Source organism: Vanacampus margaritifer, chromosome 15, assembly GCF_051991255.1.
Source record: "Vanacampus margaritifer isolate UIUO_Vmar chromosome 15, RoL_Vmar_1.0, whole genome shotgun sequence".
Taxonomy (NCBI): domain Eukaryota; kingdom Metazoa; phylum Chordata; class Actinopteri; order Syngnathiformes; family Syngnathidae; genus Vanacampus; species Vanacampus margaritifer.
In genome coordinates this window covers 20130447-20147549 of record NC_135446.1, presented here as the reverse complement: position 1 = coordinate 20147549, position 17103 = coordinate 20130447, and the positions used below count along the sequence as shown (strand labels likewise).

The 17103-nt window shown below is 41.5% G+C and overlaps 3 protein-coding genes across 4 annotated transcripts in view; 1 reads left to right on the top strand and 2 right to left on the bottom strand.

Annotated features, from left to right (window-relative positions):
* Positions 1-425: 425 nt before the first annotated feature.
* Positions 426-8123, bottom strand: itfg2 (integrin alpha FG-GAP repeat containing 2). Its single transcript, XM_077545421.1, has 12 exons — positions 7760-8123; positions 6464-6559; positions 6344-6385; positions 6095-6263; positions 5865-6004; positions 4893-5056; positions 4734-4828; positions 4568-4621; positions 4266-4357; positions 4069-4186; positions 2924-3097; positions 426-2604 (listed from the first exon to the last, which is right to left on the bottom strand). The coding sequence occupies exons 1-12, from the start codon at positions 7853-7855 to the stop codon at positions 2540-2542; spliced, it is 1305 nt and encodes a 434-aa protein (XP_077401547.1). The 5' UTR covers positions 7856-8123; the 3' UTR covers positions 426-2539.
* A 3540-nt stretch (positions 8124-11663) lies between these two features.
* On the top strand, positions 11664-13137 carry ascl1a (achaete-scute family bHLH transcription factor 1a). 2 transcript variants are annotated; one of them, XM_077543596.1, is made up of 2 exons: positions 11664-12548; positions 12629-13137. In XM_077543596.1, exon 1 carries the CDS (start codon positions 11995-11997, stop codon positions 12538-12540), a length of 546 nt encoding a protein of 181 aa, XP_077399722.1. In that variant the 5' UTR covers positions 11664-11994; the 3' UTR covers positions 12541-12548; positions 12629-13137. The 2 variants fall into 2 exon arrangements, with proteins under 2 accessions (XP_077399722.1, XP_077399721.1); XM_077543595.1 differs by having other exon boundaries at positions 12626-13137.
* Positions 13138-14393: 1256 nt separating this feature from the next.
* Positions 14394-17103, bottom strand: part of LOC144034662 (uncharacterized) — a 46574-nt gene continuing 43864 nt past the window's right edge. Inside the window, exon 15 of the mRNA XM_077543591.1 lies at positions 14394-16002. Coding sequence (XP_077399717.1) covers positions 15751-16002 — 252 coding nt within the window. The 3' untranslated portion in view covers positions 14394-15750. The remainder of the gene's footprint in view (positions 16003-17103) is intronic.

Sequence of the window (17103 nt, the reverse complement as noted above, 5' to 3'; positions counted from 1 at the left end):
GGCAGCGATGTTTGGCGTCTAAACATAAAACAGGGAAACTTTTATAACTGAAGTTTTAGAGGGATTTATAGACTTAAATCTACAATTTGTGTATTGGCTTTAATTTGACTGAAGAAGTGACCAAAATGAGGCAGCAGTGGGCTTCTTGTGCTTAATCCTCCCTTCTCTAGTTAGGTCTCTCCTCTTCAAATCCTCTTTTTGCTTTTTTTTTCATTTCCACGCCGGCGATGAGCCGAGCACAACATGAAGGCGACAACGGAAACATGAGAAGGCGTGCGAGAGAAAATCCCCGCTTCAATCAGCCGCCTCGCTTGCACCCTCTCGCTTCGCCACATCCTGTTAGTGAGCTTGCACTGACACCTTTGCACAAAAAAAAAAAAAAAAAACACTTTTGTTCCTCAAACCACACACAGACAAACAACTGCTCAAGTAGCAGCAGAACGTCAACTTTATTCCTGCCTGCGTCCCAATACTTTTGCATCTGATGCCTCTCTGCAGGGAAGCGGGGAGGCGAATATTGATTGGCTCGTCTGTAAGCGAGGCTTATGTAATTCCCCACAGAGAGAGAGCGGTGAGCCAGCCAGACAATGAAAAGCTCATTTGAAAATCTGCTCTCTCTATATTTCCATACACACGCAGGCATTCTCGCAAATCCACGAACATCATGCATGGGGTGTGCCACATTAACAATAATATAGCATATTCATTCGTTACAACGCGGATAGAAAAGTCTGGATTGTCTGCCCCATGGAGCATTTACATTAGGGATGAGCAACTGGAGTGAGGCCCACGGGCCACATGTGCCCACAGTCTGAATGTTCCCTAGAGGAAAAAAAAAATTACATTTCTCATTGTATTTTAATGAGCGTCACTTCTATACAGATTTTTGCAATTTGGCGGACCAGCATGTATTTACATGGCATTTTTGTCATACATTTGCTTAGCAAGTGAGTGGGGTCCTATATTAACCCCCCCCCCCCATAACTCTTTGACTGCCACGACGTTTTCAGAAACGGGATGCCGTGGGTGCCAGCCGATTTTAAGCATTTTTGACTGATCTTTCAAGGTCCACAGAAAATTACGTGTTTCTATGGAAACACACATACTACCAAAAAAAAGATTGGACTCTCATCTTTCATCAGAAAAAAAAAGTTTGTTTCTACCTTATTCCGTTTTTCAGTAATCAACAATAGAAAATGGTTAGTTTCACCTCTGTTTTGAAAAAAAAACGTCTTTTAACGTCTTTGGCACTCATCCATAGGGTTTTACTCAACGTTATTTAACATTTTTGGCAGTCAAAGAGATAACAGTGATGATTTAGGCCAATTCTGATATTTTGTAGAACTGGCCGATAAAAAATAATTAATACAATATTTTTTCTTAAGGCTTACAACAATAAAGATGAGTTACAGCCTTACAGGCAGAAAATGTCAAATTTGGCCAAATTAGGTAATTTGGTGTTTGTTTAGCTTTACAACAACTTTTCAAAAAATTATTATTATTTTTAAATTGTGTGTGTGTGTGTGTGGGGGGGGGGGGATGCCATTATCTTGGTCTTAAGTTATTTAAATTTTTTTTTTTAAAGAGCCAATATCGGCTATTGAGATCAGTCAGTTCCTAATAAAGATTCCTGTCATATTTTCTGCATTAATTTCGCGACGAAACGATTCATCAAATAACTCAAATAATTTGAATTCACTTAACAAATAAAGCACAAGCACCATCTCTGCCTCAAATGAATCATTTTCAAACTCACACATCACTCAAAACCCCAAAAAATGATTGTCATTGTAGAAGTGATGTGTGGCTTTAAAAGCAAAACTGAAAATTCTGCCTATACAAAGCTTTTTTTTTTTGCATAGTAGTAAAATGTTGGGCTTGTTTTTGTGGGCAGATCGGGGTCAGTTGTATTAGAAGGGGCTCGTCCGTTCGGTGGTCATCTGATGAAGTTCCCGAGGCGAGAGGCACAGCTGCCTGTCACTGCCGATCAGATCAAACTTACGTAACGAGCTCACCAGGCAAACGCCTCCAAAACACACGAGGACAGTCTTGTCATTAGAATCTTAATTTGATTTAATCGATATCATGCATTCTTATTGGTACTGTTAGTTAATTAGGAGGTTTGCTGACCAGCGTCGGACTCTCCTGCCTGCCGGCGTTGCTCTTCAAAGAAAAACGACTGTCGCGTTTAACATGCGCCGCGTCGACTTGACATCAAAGGTCGAGTCAACGTGAGAGGAGCGTTTTTATTTTTGGGTGCGTCAACATCTCGTCATCCATCTTGCATGAGGAGCGAGCAGGGAGGCCGTCAAACGGGATCCTCCCGAAGGCGGATGATGAGGAATCTTACGAAACGTCTTAAAGGAGGGAACGATTGACAGGCGGAAAAGACGGAGGCGGCGCAGCGTGACTGAAGCGCTTCAAGCGGCCTGTCACATTTGACTGGCGGCGGCTTTGAAAGAAGAGGAGGAGGAGGAGGCGTGTCGCCAAGCGTTTATTAGCAGGGACAAAATGAAGACGAAGAAGAAGAAGAAGAAAATCAGTGCGCGCCCTTGTAGAGAACATCTGACAGCAAAGATCTGATGGCCGCCGGGTCCTCGCCACCTGTGGAGAGGAGGGGCGACACAAACAAAGACCCTCAGGGTCCGACGTTGTGGTGCTGTCCACTTGGGGCAGCAGGGGGCGCTGGACATAAGGAGCGGTATCGTTTCCCCAGCGTTTTATTAGCAGGCTTTCCTTGTCCCACCGACAGGCTAAGAGACCCTCCCCTTTTCATTTTTGAACAGGGGTGTGTAGACTTTCTATATCCAACTCTAATTTGATAGTGTCTGTTTTGATGCCTCCTGAGACAGCCCCGTCGCTCATTAAGGAAGGCATCCAAAGCGTGACCTCCGCCGCCTTTTTTTCTTCTCCACGTACTCACCGACCCCAAGCGCCGCCAGATGACCTCTGAACTCGGGTCGCTCATCCAGCACGCGCATCAGGTTGGTGGACTCCATGCGCTCCAGTTGCACCTTCCAGTACACGAAGATCTTGTGGTTGAAGCTGACGTACACCAGACACGGGCTGTTCTTGCCCTCCTTGCACGTGTATTGACCTGCATGTAAAAAAACCCAATGTAAAATAATTAATTAGTTGCTCTATTAATGAAAAAAAAATAACATTACAAATTATATTTAATACTTTTGTTTATTAACGTCGATTAAAAAAAACTGCTTTGCATTTTAATTATTTCACAAATCATTGACATTCAATTAGCTTTATAATTACTGTACTTCATTTTGACCCCTCACCCAAAAATAATTGGCTTAAGAATGAGAGGCTCTCTGCTGCCACCTGTTGGCCGAAAAAACAACAGGGAAAAAAAATTGTTGGTATCCCTCTGTTAATGAAAGAAAAACCAACAGTGGTCACTGAAATCACTTGAAATTTACAAAAGTGAGAAAAAAATTAAGAGAAAATTAAACCATTAAAAGTAATCCTGTCAACATTTTAAATAAAATACAAAGGCATTTTATTAAGGTAAAATGGAAGCCATGTTTTATTTATGTTAATTTACAAAAATGGCAATACAAAAATCTATTCAATTGATTAATTTAAAAATCATTTCTTTTCTGGATTTGAATTCATATAATAATCAAAAAGCTGTTTAAAAAATGTTTTTTAACAAGTATTGTAATGGCATTAAAAAAATAATAATTATCAAAAAAAAAATCTAACTTAATTAGTTACAAAATAAAGTCCTTTCAAGGATTCTAATTAGTGTGACAAATTTAATGCATTCTTAAAAACAAAATTAAAATATAAAGATAAAATTGAGGCCAGCTGGCCAGGTTAGATTTTATTTTGTTTTATTTTACAAAAGAAAATCAATTAATTAAAAAAATATATTAATTTGAGTGATTAAAATTATTTGAATGGTGATATTTTTTTCATTTGCAACAATATCTATAATAATAATAAGAATAAAAAAGCCATTTAAAATAATTTAAAAGATAATTTCCTTTTTAGGAAATTCCACTGAAAAGATGAAAAAAAAAAGTAATTGGTTGTGTTAAAATTCCTGACCGGCGCAGAATGCGTTGACGTTCTGGTCAAACTGGAAGCGCACCACGGCGCGGTTGTGGTCGATGATGTACGTCTGGCCATCCCAAGCGCACGCCACCACCTCCTCGCGCCCGTCCCTCTGAAACCATAAAGACACAACGTCTACTTTTGTTTTTGCAGTGAGTAAGATCATTTTGTCAAACTGTGAAAAATGAGACCGTGACGTCGAGTTTCTGCAGGGCGAAGAGTTGATGGTCCACTTGCACCGACCACAACAGCTGCTCGGAACTGTCCATCAACTTCAGCGTCCCTGCAGTACACATTTTAAGCCTATAAACGTTATTCACAAGACAAAAAAAAAATGCAATAAAATGTGTACAATTGCATCTAAATGGTAACTATTTGGTGGAGGTCGGCGCACTCCTGGGTGTCTTTCTATTTCAGCCCTGAGGTCTAATTTTAACATAGCCTTGGGGGAGGTCGCATAATCCCACTCGTCATGAATTATTGATGCTCTTACCATCCAAAGTGCAGAGAGCAAAGAGGCCACATTTGGAAGACTCCTCTTTTGAGCCTGTTAACGAGAGGAAACGTTATCAAAGCATGATTCATATCTTTGTGATTCTCAACCAACTTCACTTAGCTCAGCAGAAAATAGTGAAATTAATCAATTAAATAAGTCCTACCTTTGCTGATGCTCCCAATAAGATGCGTTGAGACATTCTTGTTGTGGATCCGCCCGGTGGTCAGATGGAGAATGACATCCCGTGAAGGCCCCTCACTTCAAAACAATAAAAGTGACCAAGTTGTTGAGCTGGCCCGAGATCTCGCACAAGTTTTCGCACCTGCCGCACACGGCGGGCGCTTCCTCATTGTTGTCGTCATCGCCGGGAGCCGGCGAGTCCTGCTGCGTCCAGGAGCAGAGCAGGATGGCGTAGCCGCAGCCGGGCTGGGACACCATGAGCTCCGGCAGACCCTCGGGACCCGGGTTCACCGACAGACTGTCCACCTGAAACACAAGTGAGGACATGAGTTCATCCTATGGGCATTTTGTGACATTTATTTTTGTTTTATTCAAGACATTTGGGCAGTTACTGTTTTTGTCCACCAGAAGGTGCTATTTCTCCCAATTAACTAAAACTGCAATATTTCTACATTCATTTCTGTTTTCGACAAAGGGGCCTCCAGATTCAACTGCTAAGTTTGTGTCACTACTTAGAAATGAATTCCGTTTTTTAATTACTAATTTTAAGTGGGTTAAAAATATATATTAAAATCAATATCATCGTTCTAGTAGTTTTTGTGTCATCTTTTGTCATTTTGACAAAAAAATTATATCAACTTACCTCATTTAAAAAAAAAAATTGTAATATATTTTAGGTAAATTTAAATGTTTTCAATTAAAATCAGTATGTCAATTAAAGAGTTAAAATTGTATCCAAATTTAATTTCAAGGATTTTAAAAGATATAAAATATGTATGTAGTAAGTCAGGCAGTCTTAAAACCACTCAACTAAAACATTATGTATGTATGTGTGTGTGTGTGTGTTTATGTATGTGTATATATATATACATATATAAAAAAAATGAAAATAGCCGCAATATGTAAATGAAAACTAAAACCTGCCTCAATTTCAACACAAAAATGCCGCAAATTTGAACTTGAAGAGGACCACAACTGAAACCGTCCCCATAAATGGACTGCCCTGTTTGAAGAAAGTAATAATACTTCTCCATCTGAAGGAAAAATGAGTGATTACTTGATTCAAATATCTTAATACGAAGGTTTAAAAATAAAAAAAATAAAACGGTGTAACCTGTCCTTCCAGCAGCCATTTCTTGAGCAGAACCAGCTGACCAGATCCCGAGTCTGAAGCATCCGAAGGTTCTTCCCATCGGAACGCTCGCACCACTCGGTCGGTGTAGCCCACCACCAGCTCGCTGCGGCCGTCGCCGTCTGTCATGAATCAAAACATTTCAATTCACCAACATGAACAAATGTCTAAAATGAATTCAAAATTAGTACTCGATCTGTAAAGTCGAGTACCAATATCACTGATGAGGATGACTTTGGTGTTGGCGGGGATGTGCTGCGTGAAGAAAGGCTTCTGCTCGTCTACGGCGAAACCTTCGTGCTGACTCGCCGAGTCGGCCTTGGCGGCGCTGAGGTCGAACAGGTGGAACCAGCCCTCCGCTCCAACGGCCACCACAAAGTTCTGACCCGTTTGACACGTTTCATTAGCACGCAATCGCACCGGCGGCCGGCCGCGAGCTTGCACGCCGGTCTTGGACGTACCTTTCCCTTGTTGCACACGTCTCCCACGGCGACGCACGTCAGCTGACCAATGACAGGAATAGGGAGTTGAGGAATCGTTACCGTCATGAATGCGAAATGAATGAACTCCATTTTGCCTACCATGCCCACGCAGCTCCTGGTGATCCACGCTTTGCTGTCGTCGTTCTTGTACACGTGCAATTTGCCGCTCGTGTCGCCCACCACCAGCTCGTTCAGCTATGTGCACACGGACGGACGGACGGACGGATGAAAGGACGCATTAGCTCAAATGCAAATCTCTAAATACATTATAAGGGACAATGAAAGGACAGATGAGATGGTAGGAAGAAGGAAGAGAAGTGGTTCAGCCTGGTAGCATGTGGGTAAAAGAAAGAAGAGAGCGATGGAGGATGAAGTGGACAAACTGAGGGAGGAGGGAAGAAAGAAGAAGGAAAGTATGGAGGAATGTAGGAAGTGAGGTTGAGAGGAAGTGAAGGAGGGAGGAATGGAGGGTGGCAGAATGAAACGGGGGAATGTAACAAGGGAGGAATAGGAAGGCTCTACAAGGAGGGATGAAAGAAGAGGAAGCAAGAAGAGAAACGAGATTGGAGGGTCGGAGGAGTGATAGAAGGAAGTCATGAAGGACACAGAATGGAAGGCAGAAAAGTAGATTGGAAGGATACATGAACAAAAAGTGGGTCTTCAGGAAGGAAGAAAGGAAAAGGCGCCATGAAAATGTCTTTAGTGAAAAAGGGATTAAACATTAAGCAGGAATGTGATTTGACCAAAGTGAAATTATCTGAAAATTTAGCCGGGGGTCTGGGGGCCGCCGGCACCCAGCTAGGTCCAGGGCAGTGCCCTGGTGGGGGGACAAGGGGGGGGCTTCCCGGAGCTCATGGGTTTTCCGTGTTTTTAAGCACTTTCAATGCACTCACATGACAAAGAAATAGACAAAACAACAGCATAAATTTTCAATGTATATTGAACTATCCCATATAAAATGGCAGTTTTAGTCAACTCAAAATCAGTCACGTTCAAAAACATTGGACTGCCTTTGCTTTTAAAAACTATCACTGAGAATATCATCATATCTAACTAATGTGATTACTAAGTTAACACATAAATAATGTTGAAGAGTTCAAATTTCATGAACAAATAATTGTATGATGACCAAATGAAAAGTAACTCATATTAGAACATACCACAAATGTCTTTGTTATAGCAGAAGATGTTATCTGTCGGAGTCATGTGCATACACAATGAACTACAAAAAAAAAAAAAACGGAAATTTAAAATGTTTATTTTTGGAGATAAAAAAGCGGAATTCCGCGAATTAGCGGAAAAATCACATCCCTGGAAGGAAAGAAAAAAAAAACATGTTGAAGTGTACGAATACTGTTCATACTTTTGTGCCGCCCCGGCCCAATTTGTGCTTACCGTGTCGTTGTCGGCATCTCCCAGGCAGATGGCGTGAGGAAAGAGCGTGCCCGTAAAGTCCAAACTAACACGCTGAACATAATTCAGCGACCTCATGGCGACGAAAAGCGACGTCAACTGGCAACTTTGACATCAGTTTGGATGCTATTTTAGCTTCGATGGCGTACCATCCTGCTCGTAGCTGCTGTTTTACAACAACAAAAAAGCGACAAGTTGAATTGAATGAAAACTCAACCTTAAAACCAAATTAAACGTCCTGTTGTCTAAAGTATACTTATTAAAGTACTATTTTAATGTCTACTTTTGCTTGTTTTATTTTTTTCTTGTCGGACGCGCGCTTCCTGGTAAACAAACTCACGTGACACAGTACGGCAAGTGGGAACAGACAAAATAGAATCAGTGGAGCAATATTTTGTATTGATATTTGTGTCCACATGAGGGCGGTGTTCGCTACAACTTTTATAAGCAGCGACTCCAATGAGATGACCATTGACCAGGTCACATAACCTGACCTTTACATTTACAAGGCAAAGTTTTTACGAAATCTTCTTCAGAGTTGAAGAACTTTGGGTTATATTAATGTGTGAAGTGTTGTAAAAATTAAGTTGATGGGTTAGGGTGTTGTTTAACATACACTTAAAAAATTGCTACCATGCAAATGCACTTTCTATTTATTTTCAAATAACGTTTAGCAGCATGGTAAATGAGAAGGTATCACATCAGCCTCACAATTCTGAGGTTAATGGTTCAGATCCTTCCCATGTGGAATTTGCATATACTGTATTCCACCCCAAAGTCAGCTGAAATGGGTTCAACCTTAGTGAGGACAATTTTTATAGAAAATGGATGGATAGATTTCTATCATCTATGACAGTGATATACAAAGCGCGATGCTGGGTGGGCTCCCTCTAGTGATACATAAAAGAATCACTGAAGAGAACGTTTAAGTTAAATAGTTTTTTTTTTTAAACATGTATATATTTTACTTATTTATAAGGTTGAAATGCAAAATCTACTCTCTGCAGGATTTTCCAATTGTCGGATTTTGCTTTGAAAAATTGCATTATGCAAGAAAACAAGTTGATTTTTGTTTCGTTTTCTCACATCAGTACATTGCTCAGAAGTTCCGATTGGTTGATTTCACTTGATTTTGATTTTAATGCTTTTTTTTTTTTTAACTTAGTTTTCTTACAAACTTAAACAAGTTGCATTACAGTTGTAGTGCACTTTAACTTATTTTTCTTTTGTTCACATGTAAAATTATCCTATCCTTCATTTGAATTAATTACAGAGAACCCTAAGACGCTGTGGAAACACAATTATAAATTCCCCGCGGAACTTTTTACAACCCAGAACTCAAAGATCCTGGGCTTGTTGGTGGCAAAGCGGGTTATGATAGGGAAAATACGACTTCAATATCTAATATACACAGCAAAAATTGGAGCATTAAAATTTCTGTGTTAAATTTCAGAGAGTTGATCACCTGGTGTAATATTAAATCTTCAGAGATGTAATCAAGCACTTCTCCAGTTTGAAAAAGACGAGTTTGCGCCATTTTCCTCCTCCTTCCTTATGCACTGGGAAACACTGACATTCAAACAAAAGGACTTTGGGCACAGAAAGTCATTTTCACCTCACAGAAAAAAACAACACAATCAATAGTTAATATTAACATTTCTCGTGTCAATTAAAAACACTTGTTTAAAGGAAATGCAACCCGAAATAGTGTCATATTTTATTAGAATATATATATATATTTTTGAACTTTTTAACACTTTCAAAAGTGTTGTTTTAACTCTATTTAGTGTACTTTTGAAGTGTTAATTTTAACTCTGTTGGTGTTGAATTAATTAGATGTTGCGATGTAGGCCTGTATTTTAATGTTGGTCATGATGATGCTATGTAAAAAGTTTGACAACTACATAAGACAATTACTTCCGAAGGAACTGTTGGGGGCGGGGGTCGTTCTTCCCTCATTTTGTCTCCAACAAGAGCAAAAATAGTTATTGCTTGACTTATCTGGCCCACAAACTCCCTTTCTTCACTTTGGCCAGTCGAGCTGCTTCCATCCATTTCTGGAGAGCGGAGCAGCCCAAGTGGGAAGGTGTTTGGAAGGGCGCCCAGATGTCACGTCCTTCATGACAGCGCACGGGAAGCCCCCCGCGGGCCCGCGGGCGGACGAGTGCGCTGCAAGTCGGCACAAAGCGCTAATTGGACTCGGCGAGCGGCTGAGAGCTCGTGGATTGGTTTCACTGAGGCCGGCCAGGGCCGGGGGTCCTGAATAGAACCCACGCTCCTTTTCCAAACTCCCTTGCTGTGCCAAACACAGAGGCAGGCCTAAAGGGGGGCGGCGGGGGGGGGGGGGGTGCTGGGCTGTGGTGGGGTGCAAATAAAGGAAAGTATTGGTGGAGGGAGAGAGTGGGGGTCTCCCTCAATGCAAGCTCGATTTTGAATGCCACGACCAACGCAGAAAATTGCGCAATTTATTACAATCCCTCTTCAGGACGCAGGGACGGGAATAAAGGAGGGAGTAGGAAAGGGAGGGGGGACAGAGGTGCAGGGAGGGCTGGGGGGGGGGGGGGCTACACTTTGCTGTGTTTTGTTCCAGCCTGACTGACAAGTCTTATTATGTCGCACTCTGCCAAAGCGACAATAACACACACAGCACAGCGCCTGCTGGACGCGACTGTAACACTATCAAGTGGAGCCAATCGCACACAAAGATATGTTGACCCCCCCCCCCCCCCCCCGACCCCCCACCCCCTTTTTTTTTTCATATGGACGATGATCCGCTCCAATCCAAGTGGAAAATTTCAACTTGGAACATCAGCAGAGGATGCAACTCTTCGTTCTGGACCAAAACAATGAAAAGAATATGAATCGGAATCAATCGACTTCTTTGCATGATAATGACAAATATTAACACACACTGTTGACACACATTCATTTACTGTAGCACTCTTTTTGAAGTTACACAATGTGTGGTTTCTTGTTTCAGTAATGCCATAATTAGCACATTGAAGTCCTTTTCCACATAGAACATGCCGACTCAAACACATTTTGAAAGAGCTGAAAATGACATTTAAGTGCCAATTAGATGAAGTTAGACACGGAGTCTTAATCCTACCATACAACCCTGGTAAAATCACACCTGTAAAATGTCATCATACAACAAAGCAAAAGCACACGTATTCAGAGATGTCAACATCAACAACAATCGTGAATGCTTTTGGGTCAAACAAGTGAGACAAAAACAAGGAAAGCGGGGCAGTCAAAGTGTTAATAATGTGCAGGTGTATTGTTATTGTTCATAATAAGAAAATCAATATCAAATACAAACCAAAAGCTGTAAATGACACAAAATACATTTTAAAAACACAAACTTTTTTCTCTAAATTTTTCATATAGTTAAGCAATGATAACCTATATGCAAACATTAGCAAAATAAAAACAACAAAAAACCTTTGTGAGGAATTTCATTAAAATGTGTACAAGAACAACAATAATTCATGAATTTGATTTACGGAAAATGAAAAAATGGAACAAGAGACAAAAAAAAAGGGAGCATTCAAAATTGCAATTTAGTCAAGCATTAAATGATGTAAATGTAAATATTTGGCTTTTTTTCTCAAATGAAAAACAAATAGGACATGTTTGCATGTTAGTATCTAAGTTTTCGTTAACTGCACTTGTTTTTTTCTCGACACACACCTGCACGCACGCACGCGCACACACGCGCGCGCGCGGCTGCTTGTTAAGTGCTCCAATTGGCACGCGTCAGGCGCGCGCGTCGCACCGGCGAGATGGGCGGAGCCAAGGTGTGGCCACGCGGCCGGCCGTCCGTCCGCGGGCCGTTGAAAAGCGGCCGCCTCTCGCCTCCTGGTCACACTCCACCACTCGCGACGCACCACCGCAGGCAGTCACGCCCGCACAGGGTACACGCGCGCGTCTAACCACGTGACCGACACGAGCGAGACACGCACCGAGACACGCGCCGAGCTAACTGGTGGTTAATTAGGAAAAAGTGGCTTCTTTTGGGCTTGTTGCTTAGTTTTCTTTTTTACCCCCTCTAACTTACTTTTTTGATTATTTAAAAAAAAAAAGAAAAGTTTTTGAAGACATTTGCAACGTCAAAACTTTGGGAAAAAGTACTTTCTTTAAAAAAAAATAATAATAATTTTTTTTTCAAACCAACTTTACACCGGATCTTTTAATTGCCTTCTCCGGAGCGCACCATGGAGCTCGCCCCCGCTTGCTTATTCACCGCGCAGAGCATCCCGCTGAGCCCGAGCGGCAAAGGGCCTGCCCCGTCGTCCGCCAAGCGTCCCCGCTCGTCCTCCCCGGAGCTGCTGCGCTGCAAGCGCCGCCTGAACTTCGCCGCCTTCGGCTACTCGCTGCCCCCGCAGCAGCCCCACGCCGTGGCGCGCCGCAACGAGCGCGAGCGCAACCGGGTCAAGCTGGTCAACAACGGGTTCGCCACCCTGCGCGAGCACGTCCCCAACGGGGCCGCCAACAAGAAGATGAGCAAGGTGGAGACCCTCCGCTCGGCCGTCGAGTACATCCGCGCGCTGCAGCAGCTGCTGGACGAGCACGACGCCGTCAGCGCGGCCTTCCAGGCGGGCGTGCTGACGTCGTCGCCCGGCCTGGTGCAAGGCTACCCGGCGGCCGATATGAACTCCATGGCCGGCTCGCCCGTGTCGTCCTACTCGTCGGATGAGGTGTCGTACGACGCCCTCAGCCCGGAGGAACAGGAGCTCCTCGACTTCACCAACTGGTTCTGAACTTCTGGGTAAGTCCATACAGGACAGTCCCCCTTAACCAAGTCATCTCCATCAGGTTACAAGCAACTTTTCTTTTTCTACACAGCAGAGAAAGAATCCAGCCTGTTTGTAAACCCGGGTGGTCCCGGAAGAGGCTCAAACAAAAATCTGCAAAAGATGTGAGGAGAAGGCTGCCGGAGGTCGCACACTTGGGGGTCTCGCTGTCATGATCACGCACACAAAAACGTGCAGCACATTATTTAATATTAACAATAACAAGGAGGAGAAGAAGAAGAAACTATGCTAAATCCAATCGGCCTTCGTCAAAACAGCCCGGAAATGCTTCCAAGTTGTAGGAAATTCTATCTATCAAGTGTTCTGTTGTTTTTGCAAATATATAAACTATTTTTCTATATAAAGAGATTTATAGACCGTTTTGTACACATCTTTTTTTGTATATATTTTGCTTACATAATTCTATATATGTCACGTGTTATTCCTTCCCTGAACGCAGCACCGACGTGTCTTATTTAAACGTGTCAATTTGTCCATGATCAAAACTTATTATGCAGCTAGTCAAGTCAAAGTGTCCAAACAAGCCGCCGAAAAATAATAATAATGAAAAGCATATTTTCTACAGTGCAACAATAAATGATTTGCTGCTGAATGTTGGTACTGTTGGTTGATTTTTTGTATTTTATTTTATTTATTTATTTATTGGGGGGGGGGGGGGCACAAATGGGTCATATTTGACCATTTTACACTCTAAAAACAGTTGGGTAAAAAGTAACCCAATTATGGATCCAAAATGGACCGATCCACTTTATTTGACCCAACTTTCTGAGTTGTTTTATACAAAATGTCCCTTTTTTTTTTTAACCCCTAAAGGATCTGACCAATATTTATGAGTTGTTTTATATTAAAAGACCAATTTCTTGACTCAAAGTTGGCTTATTTTTGACCCAACTGTTTTTAGAGTTCTACATGTAATATAATTTCTTCCTGTTTTATTAAATTTATGCCTCCAAAGGAAGTTTAAGTGAACGTTGATCCTCATTTGAAGCACAAAACACAACAAAAGTGCACAAGTGGCGGAAGAGAGAAGGGTGTGTGTGTGTGTGTGTGTGTGGTTGGGGGGTGGATTGGTGGGGGTTCAGCCTAAACTAAGTTTGACAGGTGAGGGAGGGGATGGGAGGCTTTCGGCGTGTGCCTGCTGACACGCAGCGTCGTGCCACACGAGTCACTCGCCGTTCCAGTTCCCGCCTAAAAACAAGATCTTGGTGTCCTTGTTTCTTTTTTATTTTCAATCAGGAAGACTGGAAACATGCAAACGACTCAAATTAAAGTCACTTTTCATTTTCGTACAAGAGTCACTAAAGTTAAGGGAAAATGGTCTCCAAACGGAATGATTTGTACACCGATTGTCATTTAGCCGATGACGCTTGAATGCAACACGTCTGCTAAATGTCAGGGGGAAAAAAAAGAAAAAAGTTTAGTCTGAATCTAAAGTTCCCGCGTAGTGGGCTGTCAGAGTGCGTTAGGGTCTGTCAGGCGTGCGGGGCCGTGTCCAATTGGCCACAATGGCGCCGTCTAATATCCGATGGGCGGAGTATTCATTGCAGACTGATTGTTGCATCGCCGCATTTGCATGATAAGCACACAGCAGGCAGCGTGTGCTAACACAACCTGTTTAGTGCAATGTGGCGAGAGAAACAAATACAGACAATATTGATGAGTCAAGATTTAAACTACAGGACACTTTGCAGAGCCAATTTGTAGGAAAAGTAGATTCTGCTGAGTCAAGCTTTAGAGAGCAACTTAAGGTGAGTGGTGACTCGGTCAATATTGCTGAGTCAAGGTGTATCATTAGCCAATATTGCAGTCAAGGTTTAGATTTGACAAATATTGCTGAGTCAAGGTTTCAAGAAGGCCAATATTGCCAATTCAAAGCTTAACCAAGAAGTCTATATTGCTGACCCATAGTTTACACTATGAAAATATTGCTGAGTCAAGGTTTATACCGAGCAAATATTGTCAAGTCAAGGTTTGGACTTGGTCAATATTGCTGAGTCAAGGTGTAGAGTAGTTCAATTTTGCTGAGTCAAAGTTCAGACAAAGAAAATATTGCAAGATATTGCTGAGTCAAGGTTTAGGCGAGATCAATATTTCTGTGTCTGGGTGTAAACTCGACGTATGTTGCTCAGTCAAAGTTGACAAAAGGCAAGAAATATTACTGAGTCAATGTTTAGACGAGGCCATTATTGCCAAGTCGAGATCTAAAGTAGGCAAGTATTTCCGAATCAAGATTTAGAGTAGGCAAATATTGCTGAGTCAAGGTTTCAAGAAGGCCAATATTGCCAATTCAAAGCTTAACCAAGAAGTCTATATTGCTGACCCATAGTTTACACTATGAAAATATTGCTGAGTCAAGGTTTATACCGAGCAAATATTGCCAAGTCAAGGTTTGGACTTGGTCAATATTGCTGAGTCAAGGTGTAGAGTAGTTCAATTTTGCTGAGTCAAACTTTAGACGAGGCCATTATTGCCAAGTCAAGATCTAAAGTAGGCAAGTATTTCCGAATCAAGATTTAGAGTAGGCAAATATTGCCGAGTCAAGGTGTTTAAACTCAACAGATGTTGCTGAGTCAAGGTTGACAAAGGCAGCAAATATTACTTAGTCAACGTTTAGACGAGGCCGTAGTAGGCGAGTATTTAAAAATCAAGATTTAGAGTCAAGGTGTAGAAAACTAAAAGATAGAAAGTGAAAGGTTACGATTGGGAAAATATTTCTGAGTCAAGGTTTAGACTAGGGTCAATGTTGCTAAGTCAAGGGGTAAACCAGACAGATGTTGCTGAGTCAAGGTTGAGAATAGAGAACAAATATTGCTGAGTCGAGGTTTAGACGAGGCAATTAGTGCTGGGTCAAGGTGTGAAGTGTTGGGTATATTTCCGAAACAAGGTTTAGAGTAGACAGATGTCAGATTTAGAGTAAGAAAGTATTTCTGAGTCAAGAGTTTGGATATCAATGGAACAATGTCGATTGAGGACATTTCAGGACCACAGACAGCAACCTTCACTCACTGTTTTTTTCTCATTTCACCTTTCATTTTGTATTTGTTGTGACATATCTTTGAGGACACTTCATTAGGTACAGCTCCTGACATTCAAAGAGCGTTTGACTTCTTAAGCCACCATACAGACGCGTTTGCATTTGGCGTCCCACCTACCCGGTCAGAGTTGCGGGGCGTCGTCGAGCGGGTTGGCCACCACTGACGTGTGGATGAGCATGAAGAGCGGCAGGTAGGCCAGGAAGTCGATCAGGTCCAGCGGCGGAAGCTTCCGCAGCTGGCGAGCGATGGCCGCCTCCTGCGCCGGCCGGATGCCGCCCGCTTTCAGCTCCAGTGCCAGCTGCTCGGCGCTGATGAAACCTCGCCGCCCGCCCGCCTCCGCGCGACGCTCCTCCAGCAGGAACAGGAAGAGCTGCTGCAATTTGTCACGTTATTTATTATTGATATTAATATCTTGCAAGATGTCAACGAGAGCATTGTTTGATTTTTAAATGGGACAAAATGGAGCAGCAGGTCATTCATAGCGTGACAACAAAATGGGTTTGTAAAATCAGTTATTTCAATAATCAAATAATAAATTTTCATAATCAATTAACTATGCGAGAAACTTGCATTTTAGCATTTTTTTAATGATTAATTGCATTCTGAAGTAAATTTTTTTTGTAAAATAAATACAAAAAAGTTCAATGTAATAAAAAAGACGTGACCAATAGTTTATTTATAACTAGCTAATAATTCAATTAGATGCGTTTTGATTGTATTATTTAGATTTAATCTAACTAAGCAAAACATTATTAAAAAAATGTTTTCATCCAAATATTATGCAAAATATGACATTTGTAGATAAGGTTAAAAAAAAAGTCAAAACTTGGATGAATTGTATTCATAACTACTTTAAATATACTAATTTACTTATTGTTCAACAAAAATAATAAAAAGGTTATTTTACAAATTTTGCATTTTATTATGTACAACAAATACACAACTTAAAATGACACATTTTCCATTTGCAAATGTATTATTTATAATTAATTTATTTATTTTATATGCAAACATTTATTTATTTAATTTAATTTATTTATCTAATTAATTTGCCAACTATTGAATAACATAAATGAAAATTATATGCCAAATGTATTATTTTGCTACTGTTTTAAATGTTGTTTAGACGGGATTAAAAAAAAAGGGAGCCAGCAGTTTGTGTGCAATTTTAAGTGGCGGCACCTCTCCATGGAAGTGTGTGTTTTTGTTGTTGAAGTGTGTGTGTGTGTGTGTGTGTGTGTGTGTGTGTGTGTGTGTGTGTGTGTGTGTGTGTGTGTGTGTGCAGTTATGTACGTGTGAGTGAGCGGGTCCGGCGGGCGTCAGATTACCTCAGCCTGTTTGTGCTCTTGTTGGAGTGCACCTGTTTGCACACTTAATGCAGGCTGGAGAATAATTGCTGGGGAAGGTGAGGAGAAGGAGAGAGAGAGAGAGAGAGAGAGAGAGAGAGAGAGAGAGAGAGAGAGAGAGAGAGAGA

Excerpts from the sequence above, each read along its gene's own strand:
- itfg2 (XM_077545421.1), bottom strand. The coding sequence starts at position 7,855 with ATGAGGTCGCTGAATTATGTTCAGCGTGTTAGTTTGGACTTTACGGGC. Across the intron at positions 6,264-6,343 it reads ACGTGTGCAACAAGGGAAAG|AACTTTGTGGTGGCCGTTGG; the intron begins GTACGTCCAAGA and ends CAAACGGGTCAG. Across the intron at positions 5,057-5,864 it reads AATGGCTGCTGGAAGGACAG|GTGGACAGTCTGTCGGTGAA; the intron begins GTTACACCGTTT and ends CTTGTGTTTCAG.
- ascl1a (XM_077543596.1), top strand. The coding sequence starts at position 11,995 with ATGGAGCTCGCCCCCGCTTGCTTATTCACCGCGCAGAGCATCCCGCTG.